This window comes from Sarcophilus harrisii, chromosome 4, assembly GCF_902635505.1.
Source record: "Sarcophilus harrisii chromosome 4, mSarHar1.11, whole genome shotgun sequence".
In the NCBI taxonomy this organism is placed as follows: Eukaryota; Metazoa; Chordata; class Mammalia; order Dasyuromorphia; family Dasyuridae; genus Sarcophilus; species Sarcophilus harrisii.
In genome coordinates, this window is record NC_045429.1 from 94,117,187 (window position 1) to 94,129,950 (window position 12,764).

At 37.7% G+C, this 12,764-nt stretch overlaps 1 protein-coding gene across 1 annotated transcript in view; it reads left to right on the top strand.

The window, feature by feature from the left end:
• Positions 1 to 381: 381 nt before the first annotated feature.
• The window catches only part of IGFN1 (immunoglobulin like and fibronectin type III domain containing 1), a 35,939-nt gene continuing 23,556 nt past the window's right edge, over positions 382 to 12,764 (top strand). The window contains exons 1-9 of the mRNA XM_031968573.1: positions 382 to 388; positions 3,828 to 3,950; positions 5,501 to 5,637; positions 6,639 to 6,738; positions 7,871 to 7,915; positions 8,105 to 8,150; positions 9,542 to 9,719; positions 11,482 to 11,595; positions 12,288 to 12,456. Coding sequence (XP_031824433.1) covers positions 382 to 388; positions 3,828 to 3,950; positions 5,501 to 5,637; positions 6,639 to 6,738; positions 7,871 to 7,915; positions 8,105 to 8,150; positions 9,542 to 9,719; positions 11,482 to 11,595; positions 12,288 to 12,456 — 919 coding nt within the window. The remainder of the gene's footprint in view (positions 389 to 3,827; positions 3,951 to 5,500; positions 5,638 to 6,638; positions 6,739 to 7,870; positions 7,916 to 8,104; positions 8,151 to 9,541; positions 9,720 to 11,481; positions 11,596 to 12,287; positions 12,457 to 12,764) is intronic.

A 12,764-nucleotide genomic window follows, 5' to 3' on the forward strand; every position in this document is an offset into this window, starting at 1 on the left:
ATAATTGAGTGTCTTTTATAATCTCATGCATTTAATTTTATGCATTAGAAAGCATTTTCCTGAGAAGGTGTCCATGGGTTTCACCAGATTGTCAAACGGGTCCATGATATAAAACCTTAAGAACCCATTCCCTTTGGATATTTGCCTCCATCCATCCCAAATAATGACTGATTTTTCCCAGTGAACCTTCTGGGTTCCTACATAAGCGCTAGAAACATGGAACTCTAGAATCTCAAAGAAATTCAGAACTAACTAGAACAATCCATAATTGAAGCATAGATTTGCTTTACAATATCTCAGAAAAATGATAGTCCATCCTTGTGCCACACAGGTGATACTCCCTAGAATATAAGCCTGGCTGAGCCTGGAAAAAATAGCACCATGGCAGGTAAGAGAAAATTCACCACCACTTCATCTTTTTCCATGATGGAGGGAGGGAAGGGATGTACAACTGGACTGGGTAGGAAGAAACACCCTGAGAACATAAGTGGAGAAGAGCAAGGAATTAGTGACTCTGGATTAGCAGCCAAGATCATGGCAGAAACTGAGAGACAGATGCAAGTAGGAACACAGAACAGTCTAAATCAGAGGTCCTCAAACTACGGCCGCGGGCCAGATGTGGCAGCTGAGGACGGTGATCCCCCTCACCCAGGGCTATGAAGTTTCTTTATTTAAAGGCCCACAAAACAAAAGTTTTTGTTTTTATTATAGTCCGGCTCTCCAACAGTCTGAGGGACAGTGAACTGGCCCCCTATTTAAAAAAGGTTGAGGACCCCTCGAAATGATTGCCAAGTGTTTCACATTCATGAGGAGGAGATCTCTTCTCAAATGAACTCTACAGAATAGATCTCCCTGTTTAAGGATTAAACATAGGGGATTGGTTCTGTGATTTCATCCTCATTGAGGGATACTATCCACCTATGCATATTGGAAGCTCATTTTCAATTCATAGTCTGAGAAAGCTGATGAGGGTCCCTGTGTGTCAACCTTGAACTTAGTTCTTTCAGACTTCAAAATTGGCCCTCTTCCTACAACGATGTTCTGCCTCTTGAGGTAGGTACTACAGGTATCAGGGATAGGAATTGATCTGTGATGTCATTGACTCAAGCAATTCTCAGGTGAGCAAACTCCCTCTCTCCCAATGCAATTTCTCCATAATTTACGGTCTTAGAGAATTACTTAGAACAGTCTTTCTCAAAGTGTGGTCTAGAGAATCCTGGGAGGCTCCAAAAATATTTTCATAGGGTCTACAAATTCAAAATTAATTTTTAAAATATAATAAATCTATAAATATAATCCACATAAACAACAACTCTTTAGACAGATCCTCAATAATTTTTAATAGTATAGAGATACTGAGAACAAAAATTTGAAAATTACTGGCCTAGAGCATTAAGTTAATGAACTTACTCAGAGCCACACTGTCAGTAGGTATCAAAGGTGGGACTTGAACTCAGATCTTCCTGGTTTTGAAGAAAATTCATTATCTACTGCTTCCCCCTTAGAATATAAGCTTTTAGGAGACAGATGGTGGCTTTGGACCACTTCAACAACCTTATTTCATAGTAATACCCTTCAGATACTTTTTATTCCAGCCAAACCAGACTACTAGTTATTCTCCTATCTCATCTAGCTTTCTCATCTCTCTGTATCTTTGAGCACGCTACTTCCAGTGGTAAGAATGCCACTTCCAGTAGCATGACATTCATGCAGTTTTGACAGGCAGTGATCCTTTTCTTCCTTCAAGGTACTTTGTAGGGAACCCTGGATCACCTAATTCATGAAACCTTTCCCAAATCTAAATAGAAGTGATCTCCCCTTGCTCAAATCTTTTTGATCCTCTAGGTTCTCATATGCCCTTAACATTTCAGTTATTTAAGTGGAGATAATATTTTATATAATACATTGGAAGAGAGAATATAGAATTTGATATATTTATAGATATCAATATCAAATCATGATCCAAACATTATATTTATTTTACTGTTATATATAATTAATATTATGCTATATCATATATTACATATCCTATCCTGTTATATATACAATCATCTCACATATATCATTATGTACATTATATAATATTAACAATATATTGTTTTATTATAATAATGTGCCTTATATTATATACAATACTATATAAAATACAATAATATACATTATATTACAATATTGAAAACAACTTTAATGTATCACAATCATTATCTAAATATTATGTCTATTATACTATATCACATATTATATAATTTATATTACACTATATCTTATCCTTTATATATTCTGTCATCTTACATATATCATTATGTGAATTATGTACAATATTATGTTAGATACATAACACATTATATTACAATGTTATATACAACCTTATGTAATGTACAATAATACACAATGTTACAATATTATATATTATTTTTATAATAATGTTATTCTAATTATGCAACATGTTCTCTAATATTATTACAATATAAACATATGCTGTGATTACATACCATTATAGTTATTTGCACATATATCTTTCTTCCTTACTACTAGATTATAAACTCCTTCAGATCAAGGATTTAGTTGTTTTTTTTACTTTTATCTCTTTAACATCTAGCCCAGTGAGTTGCCCATGCCCAGAGCTCAGAATCTGAGCAAAGAATAAATGTTTGCTGAATTAAATAAGAAAAGTGTCTGGAGATTCTCAACACCAGCCTCAAAAGCAAATTTTAATAGCACTTAAAGGGCATGCTTTGACCTGCAGTGTCTCTGAATCAGGATAAAAGTAGTAACAACTCACATTCACATAAGAGGTAACTTACTATAGCCTATGAGGGGGAGATAGTATAAGTATTATTATTCCCATTTTACAGATGAAAACAGAGGTTTAAGGAAATGAATAGTCAATCAGCAAATAAGTAGCAGAGTAGGAATTCAAACACAAGTCTTTCTTGTGCTAAGTCCACTGTCATTACACAGCCATTTCATGAACAACAGCTAGTTAGCTTCTACTAACACTCATATTTCTATATTAGCAATTGTCTGATGATCCCAAAGCACTTTTCCATAGGCAGGCTCTTCAGTTCATTCCTTAGCCAAACTGAGTGGGCAGGACAAAGGAGCTGCTTTCTCAAGTGACAATGAATCACAGTGATTGTACTGTAATGTGTGTGTGTGTGTGTGTGTGTGTGTGTGTGTGTGAGAGAGAGAGAGAGAAAGAGAGAGAGAGAGAGAGAGAGAGAGAGAGAGAGAGAGAGAGAGAGAGAGAGAGAGAAAAGAGGGAGAGAGAGAGAGGACAGGAATCTAGTTCTCTATTGTCTAGATTATTCCAGAGTATATTAAGCAGACTTTAGAGAGTAGTCATTTTTTTCAGTCCTGTCCAATCCTTCATACCCTATTTGGTATTTTCTTGGCAGAGATACTGGAGTGATCTGCCATTTCCTTCTCCAGCTAATTTTACAGATGAGGAACTGAAGTAAACAAGGTTAGGTGACTTGCCCAAAGTTAAACAGCTAGTAAGGGTCTAAGGTAGGATTTGAACTCTAAACCCAAAGCTCTATCAACTGAACTCCCTAGCTGCCTTATTTTAGAGATAATAGAAGAATAAAGTCCCATTTCTCTCAGGGTTCCTCTGTAACCTCCTGCCTCCCTTCAGTCCTTCTATTTGTGTGATCTCCCCAGGCTTCTGTAAAAGAAGGCATTGGATTAGATCATCTCTAAAGTTCTTAAGCCTTGGATCACATAAAATGATCTTAATGGTGAATATTGAACACTTAGAGAAGCATGAACAATTCAGGATAGAGCAGAGGGTGGAATGAACTTTTTCCCCTTTCCTCCATCCCCAGGGAAGCCTGTCAAGAAGAGCTCCATTCCTGGTGTGACCATCAGGCAGCTGGTGGATGAGATTCCAGAAGGATGCAGCACTCCCGATTTTGAGCGGAAGCCCATCACAATGGCTCTACCAGAAGGTGAGCCCCTCAAAAGAATTTCATCCTGACTCCATCCCTCAACCTCACCTCAACCTCCCAGCCTACATTCCAGAGGATAACAAAGCACTTACCTTTGTGCTCTGTCTTCTTGCCCTTTTTCCTCAGGCTTTAGAATGTCTCCAAACTTGTCATCTGAACTGTTTAGTTCTGTGCTTGGATATTTAAATGGTTTTCCTGGAGTCCCAAGAAGGCAGGGATAGAAAACAAGGACTGGACTCCCAGAGTTTTTTTAGAAACAAGAAATAGTAACATACAATGTTTTCACAGAAGCCATTTTGAGAAGATAGCGTTGGGGTAATATCAAAGAAATAAATAAGCTGAAAAAATGAAGAGGGTTAATGTCCAGTTTTTCCAGTCCTCAGTGGGGTTTAAGTTAATAGCTTCTTACACACACACACACACACACACACACACACACACACTGTGTCTCATCACCACACTGAAGGAAAAAAATAGAACAAAGTATTATCTCTGCAAGAGAAACACAGATATAGTGCTTAATTATGGGATATCTTTAAAAAACAGAACAATTTCCTTCTCCATTTAAAAAAAGACAGGAGTATTACTTATCAACTGGACTAAACCTCTTGGCCTGCGAAGGCTTCAGCCAAACAGATAGAGCAGGTGAGAAAAATCACGTGGAGACGGACAGAAGTTAATTTTCCATATTGAAGGAAATGGCTTGCAAGCAAGGAGGGAAGCAAGACATGTGTGCCGCCTTACCCCCTCCAGCCCTCAATGGGAAAACCGGTTTTAGTGTGCAAATATCAACACTTATACCAGTGGCTGTGCAGGGAGCTGTAGCCCTGACAATGAAGGGTAGCAGAAACAATGAGACAAGTTTGATCTATGTCAGAGCTTCCTGACTGGACTGCACCTTAGAGAATACCTGACTGTGGTCAAAGCAATACAATAATTATGCAAAGCAATTCTAGGATTTTGCTGTGAATGAGATCATGCAGAAGGTGAGTGAAAAGGATTCTTGTTATGCTAAACTTGGGGCACAGCTTGTTTACTGGGCCTTAGCTCTGGAACCCAGTGTAACCTCTAATAGTATATTGACATGCTCCCTCTTCCTCCCTTTCTTTCCTCTTTCTTCCTTTCACCTCTTTTTCTTTTTCTCCTCTTTTTTCTCTCTTCCCTCTCTTCTTTTCATCCTCCCCTTTCTACCTCTTACCTTTCTTCTTTTTTCCCTCCTTTCTTTTCTCTCTGTCCTCTCTCTCCTTTTCTCTCCCTGTTCTGTCCCTTTATTCTCTCTCTCTCCTCTCTTTCTTTCTCTCATTTTTCCTTCCTCCCTTTCCCCTTTTCTTTCTTTTCTCTTTCCATCATCTTTCTTCTTTTCCTCTTTTTAACTCCTACTTTCCCTCTCTTATCCCTCCTTTTATTCACATTCCTTCTCCCTCTTTCCTCCTTTTTCTAATCTTCTCTTTTTCTTGGTGGTCACTTTGTTTCTCCCTACCCCATTCTCATTCATCAATCTATCTGCCCTATTTCCTTCTAAGACTCACTTTGGATTTCCCTCTTCCTAGGAAAAAACGCCATCTTCCGGGCTATGGTCTCTGGGGAGCCCAGACCTGAGGTGCAATGGTATCGTAGCAACGGTGATCTCAGTGACCCTAATAAGTACAAAATCTCCCAATCAGGAGGCAGTGAACATGTGCTTCAGGTAAGGAGACTGGGATTCTTACAGATTAATGTTCCCTCACAGTTCTCTTCTTTTTACCCCTGCCTTTCCTATACACAGTCAGGAAAAAACCTCCATCTCCCAAAAAAGCCCCCCCAAAAAAGATTAAGACATTTCTGGTTGAGAATAACTCCATTTTCAGGAAAAGGAGAAGGAACTCAATCATAGAAAGTTACTATAGGAATAGGGAAGACCAGGGTTCATCTTCAGAGGAGGATATTGAACTAAAAAATAGCCTCTCCTATCCCAAAGAGTAATGTTAGATGATTACCTGCCCCAAAAGAATTGATAGAACTCAAAAAACACTTTAAAAATAAAATAAGAAAGATTGAGGAAGAGCTAAAAAAAAGGAAAGAAAAAGAAAAGAAGGAAGGAAGGAAGGATGGAAGCAAAACAATTCAAGAAAAACAAGAATTTATAAAAAGAAAGACAACTAGAAAAAGAGATCCATAAAAAAAATGACTCTTTGAAAATTAGAATTGGGCAAAGAGAAGTAAATGAAATTATAAGAGCCCAGGAAATAATAAAATAAAATATGAAGAATGAAAAAATTGAAGAGAATGTGAGAATAAGTCCAGTTTATTCCTTATTGTGACTCAGGGGCCTTTAGTTAGAGAGCAGAGTTCACACCCAGATAGGGGGTATATTTTTCATCTGGATTTTGATAGAATCTCTTACCTCCATTGATTAAGAATGAAATGTCAACCTTATAAGAAGTAAATATACAAACTTCCATGTTAGCCTTTCCCAGTCTAGTCTAACATTGGGAAAAATTAAATATTTGTAAAGTATACACCACATACAAATCATTTGCTGTTTTTCTACTTAGCTGACTTAATCATTCACCTGAATTAGCATCTAGAAGAGGGAAAAGGAATGAAAGAGATGGTAGAATTTTGGTTAGAGATGAGGGGGAAGATATGATGATCTTTAGAAATTCTGGACAGCTGTACTTGTCCTTTCTCCCACCTTTTTCCTTATAGATCAACAAGCTGACAGGAGATGACACAGACATTTACCGATGCATAGCTGTGAATGCATATGGAGAAGCTATGTGCTCAGCAAGGCTGACAGTCATTGAAGGTGAGTTAGTTGTGGCCAGATCAATGAGAGTTCAGAACCAAGGGGCTCTCATCCAATCAGAATATTTTGGTAATACCCTCCCTTTTCAATAAGAATGGAAGGAAACAGGTTTTTTTTTTTTTTTTAACTGAAGTCCAAATTAGAGTGCCTACCCTAGATCACCTTTCCTAATCTTATACAAAGAGCTGCCAAATGGAGGGCCCAGTGACATCATCATAAGGACTCTTTCCCTAGAATTTTCTTTGATGAAACAAAGACCAAAACTGAAGAATTCTGGATTCCGTGTCAGAGGACCTGGGCCCAGTATCAGTTTCACTTGTTATTACAGTGTGACCATAAGGAAATTTCACCTTTTGTGAGGAGGGGAACTCTATTTCCATATATTTAAAATGAGGACATCAATCCAAGTGACCTCTATAATCTCTTCCAAGTCTGTATCTTAGATCTTATGACCTAGTCTAAATGCCACAGGACTGAGATGTAAAAAGTTCCCTCAAGGAGGAATCAAGTTCTTACTGCTATTATTCTCTATATTTCCAGGAATCATAGATACTGGTTTATAAAATAATTAGAACATTCAATTTGCATATGATTTGCATGACATTTAAATACATAATTTACTTATAATTTGAACGATGTTAACGAGTTATCTGGAAAGAGCTTTAGGTTTGGGTGAGGAGAACGGAGTTATTGAATCTGAATCTGCCATTCATCTTGGACAAGTAATTTCCCTTCTCTGGGCATCAATTTTCTAATCTATACAGTGAGGGGATTCAGCAAGATTTCTTCTCTAAGGTCCTTTCCAGGTCTAATATAATTCTATGGTATCAAATAAATGGATAACTTCACTTCCCTATCTGTCCCTTCCTACCACACTATTTTCTCTCTTGAATGCTAATATATTTTGAAAAACAATAAGACCAAGCTACAACTAAATTTGTCCAGCTAAGTGTCTGATTGTCACTACTTATTATTTCTCTAATTCTTATGAATAAGAATAAAGTATAAAGAATGAATTGAATTATGGTGCCTAAGAATGTTCCTACAGTGTCTAATAAAGACGACTAATGCCCTTTAATCTTTGTCTCCCTTCTCAATATTTGGATATGTCTTCTCTCTTTGGATGGAGCAGTTGGTTTTCGGAAGAATCGGAAGAGACACAATGAACCCCAGGAAGGCAGGTTGCTTTGTGGAAAAATTTTCTTGGAATGCTATGAGTCTTGCCCCCCAATTCTATACCACCCTGAAACTTGGATCCCAGAACCCTCTGCTTCCTTTTTCTTTCTTTTGAATAGCCCTATAGTAGATTAGATTCTATGGATCACCCCATCACTCTGTAATAGTTTCATTCCTTATCCCTCTCCAGACCATAGGAAGGAGCTTATGAATTTTCGGAATATCCTGAGGAAGCGGTAAGTTTGTGCTTATCCAGGGGCTGGTGAGTCTTTATTAACTTACAATTGAGGTTTGAGAGGTTAAAGTACTGAAAATGAGATTTTTCTTTACATCATGATTTTCCCAGGAAACGAATCAAATTGACAATCAGTTCAAGGGGGAGAATTGGGCCCTATCCTATTTTACTTTTCTAAATATTTAAGCACTGAAAAGGCCATTGCTCAGTGTATCATTAGATCATAAAATTTGGAGGAGGAAACAATCTAGTGTTTCTCACTTCACAGATGAGGAAATTGAGACATAGAGAATTGATTTGTCCAAAATCTCACAGGTAGTCCCAGTAGCAAAGCTGGGATTCAAACTACAAATCCAGGATCTTTCCTGTTCACTTTCCAAATTCCTGTATCACAACTTCTCCATCTAGCCTCATTACTTCCTTGCTACCATAACTCCAAAGAATACCATAGAGGCAAGTTGTAGTGCAGTCTTAGTCTTGAGCCTAGAGTCAGGAAGACCAAAGTTCAAATCCTGCTTCAGATAATTATTTACTGTGTGATTCTGGGCACTTCGTCTCAGTTTCCTCAATTTCCTCAATTAAAATGGGAATGGATAATAGCAGCATCCGTCTTATAGGGTTGTTGTAAGGATCAAATGAGATAATATTTGTAAAAAAATATTTAGTGCAGTGCCTGACACACAGTAGACACTGTATAAATGCCTCTGTCTCCAAGCATCATTGTTTTTCTCTTCTCTCTGCCAATAGATTTTCCAGGGTTTTACTTACAAGTTAATTGAGCAATAATCATTCAAAGAGTTATCAGGAATCAAAGTACATCAAAGGGAATCTGAGCAGGAATGAATTGAACAACAGTTTTACCTATCTATTCTGCTTCTGCCTAATTCTGTCCCATTGTGACCTCCTTTCTCCAACTTCTGGCTAAAATGGGAATAATCTCCCCAGAATACCTACATTCTTGGTGAACTCCCTAATGTCCCTTAAGGCTTTATATTTAACTCATTTTAAAAATCCATGGATAAACCTAAGCCAGTCATGTCTGGTTAAGTCTTAACATATTGGAAAAAGCTCCACTGATTGTCTCATTAATCTAAATTACAAATCTATCCTTCCATATTGGGGACTGAAAGTAGTGGTAGAATGGGAAAAGGGAAAACTGTTATATCCATATTATTACTTTTTCCCATATCCAAATCCAATTTTCAGATTCCCCCAATGTATATTTGTACTATATCTATATCTATATCTATCCACACACACACATACTTTTGTGATAGTAATTTCTTCCAGAATTGTAACAAAGTAGCACAGTAGTTCCTGATTTCTCTCCCTGGGGCCCATGTTTGGCTTAACTGGGGTAGGGTACCTGACCTTCCCTATGTCTCTCCTTAGGGCACCTCCTCCTCCACCAGAGAAGAAGATGGACCCAGAACAAGTGTGGCAATTGCTGATGAATTCTGATCGGAAAGACTATGAGCGGATCTGCATGAAATATGGGATTGTAGACTTCAGGGGGATGCTTAGGAAGCTTCACCAGATGAAAAAGGAACATAAAGACAAGATATCTCAGGTACCAGTTCCCCCACCTGCCATCTTAGATTCCATAGAAAGGGCAACCGATCACCTGAGTCAAAGTATGTGGGCTCGCATTCTGCTTATGGCACTACCTCTGAAATTTTGCTTGTGCAAGTCACTTAAGGATAGCAACAACAATTGTAACAACAACTCACATCTAGATAGCACTTTTAATATTGGTAAAGAGTAGGACATAATAAAGTCCTGCCATGTTCTTTTATGGAATGGGAGTTTTAAAGATGATAGAAACCAACTAGTTTCCATCCTCATAAGAAGGAATGAACTTACATTTCAGTAGATATTTAAGTGGAAATTGGAAAAAAAATTTTCTTTGCAGTTGGCAAACTTTTGGAATAGGGCATTTAAGGAGCCCACTATGTCCTTCTACACTCAATGTCTATCTAGGAATAAGCAGAGTCAAGCTCTGTTTTCTTGAAAGTTAGATTCCAAGTGATAAGACAATATTATAGGATAGCTCCCTCAGAAATAAAATTTTTCTTTCTCTTGATTTGGAGTGTAATGCAATAGAGAGTATGTTGAATTTGAAATCAGAGGTTTGTCGTTGTTGAGTCATTTCAGTGGACCTATTTTGGATTTTCTTGGCAAAGATACTGGAGTTATTTGACATTTTTTTCTCCAACTCATTTTACAGATGAGGAAACTGAGGCTAACAGGGTAAAGTGACTTGCCTAGGATCATAGTTATTAAGTGTCTGAAGTCAGATTTGAACTCAGGTCTCCCTGAATCCAAACCTGGAGCTCTATGTATTGCACTCTGAATGGGTATGTCCTCAGACACAATGAGACCTGGGAAAGATCTTAATTTAGAAAGGTCGACGTCATTCATTGCATCCTGAACCATCCCAAGTTGTCTTGATCTTTGTCTAGATTTTGATAACTCTGGAGGAGAGAGTGAGGCTGACACTTTTATGACGTTCACATCAACTCATATCTAATTCATTTGCAAGCCAAGATATCACCCTCATGTTGCTATTGGCACTCTTCCAAAAAGAAGGATGAACAACAACAGCAATCTACTTTGCCACCTAGTTCAGAGGACCTGATTTCAGGTGGCTTTTGCTGCTGTTGTTGTACCATTGAGCAAGTCACTTATACTCTTTTGGATTCAGTTTCTGTATTTGTGAAACAAAGGGATTGGAAAATAAATGATCTCTAAGACCTTTTGTAGATCCAGATCTTTTGATCCAATATCATTCCTAGGCAGACCTTGAGCAGAGAACAACATGGTGGGCTCCTTAACTGCCCTTTTCTAAAAGTCTACCAACTGTATAGGAGTTTTTTTCCCCCAATTTCTATTTAATCATTTTCTAAATGTTTAAAGTTTAAGCTCATTTCTACTTGTGAAAGGAAAGTAATTGGTTTCTATCATCTGAAAATAATCTTTTGATTATTTTATTGATTTATTGAAATTTGAAGATAGTTATCAACTATTCAATCTTAGTCCTTGGCCTTTGGATTGAGCTTAGCTTTCAACAAAGCACCCTTCCACAGTTTTATATGTATAAGAATGAATGGATGGCTGGTTGCAAGGTTGGATGAGTGAATGAGAATCATGGCATATATATTCTGATTACAATGTATTACCTACACCAAAATTTCAATTGTTTCAGCAGTAAAATGAAAGACTGAGTTACCTTGTATTTTAAGTAGAGAAGTAACACTAAGAAAGTATTCTCTATTTCACTGGAGAAAAGTCACAAGGAATTCTTGGGATGGTGGGGTTTCTATATTTCACAGTATGTCAATACCATCTCCAATCTGAGACACATCAAGGTCACCAAGAATGGAGTTGCGACATTTGACCTAGAACTTGACCTCAAAAATTTTGAAAGCGAAATTTACTTGTACAAGGTAAGGTTGGCTAGGGGAGGAGTGATCTACATCATGAATAATGGGATTAAATATCTTGGGCCTCTTACTAGAGCAATACCCGAGCAAACATTTCAGAGAGTATCTCCTTTACCTTTAGCTAAATGGAAAAGCAACAGATAGTCACCATTCACTAAAAAGCCACTTAGATGGCATTCATTTCTATTATAAGAGAAACAGGAAGCAGCTGGTAAGAATGCCCATAATACTTTGGGAGTAATTAGCCTTCATTGATTGAACAGGCAAGATTTAGCTAAAGGGAGCACAGTGTATCATTGAATATGATTATGAATTTAATATCCCAGGTTGAATGAGAAGGTTCTCACCCTTGTATTGGTCTATTGAGATTATTTCAGTTTTTTTGCTCTCACATTTTGTAAAAGCTGCTTGGGCAATAGTTCCATTTTTGACTGCCCCTGGTGATTCTAGCACTAGATACTATTTTGTCTATCTTTTGCATGACATCCACATCTGCTACCTTTCCCCAGTAGATAGTATGGAACCTTTTCATCTATTTTAATTCAGTACCATATTTTCAAGTAGCGTGGTGCATGGAAAAGGCCAACTTTTAGGCACTGAGACAAATTGGGAGCTGAGCAAAAGGAGTTAAAGATCAGAGAAATGACTTCTTGTTCATTTCATGTCTTCATACCCCACTCTTCCTCTCCCCAAAGGACGGTGAGATGATTCCCTATGCCTATGGAAATGAGAGCAAGTACTGCTTGAGGCGTTTGGGAAAGCACTACTATTTCCACATTCAGGACCTTCGACCGGAGGATGCTGGCATTTACCAGATCAAGGTGGAGGATGTGGAGGTGTTTTCTACTGAACTGGAGGCAGATGGTGAGCTATGGACCATATCATTATCCAACTCACCAAGTACTTATTAAGTGACCTCTTTGTACTCAGCCCTATGAAAGTTAGGACAATAAATATCTTCGACAAAATCTGCCTTCAGAGAGCTTACATTTTCACTGTGGAGAAGTGACATACACACATGAAACTGTTAAATTGCCATTGAGTAAAATCCCCATATGACAAGGGTCTGTTTTCACCCAGAGCTGAATGGAAGCTGTACTGTTATCCAGAAATAAATGTCAATCTCATTTTGCAGATTCACAGGTTATATCTCTGGTTAAGATGAAGGGCCA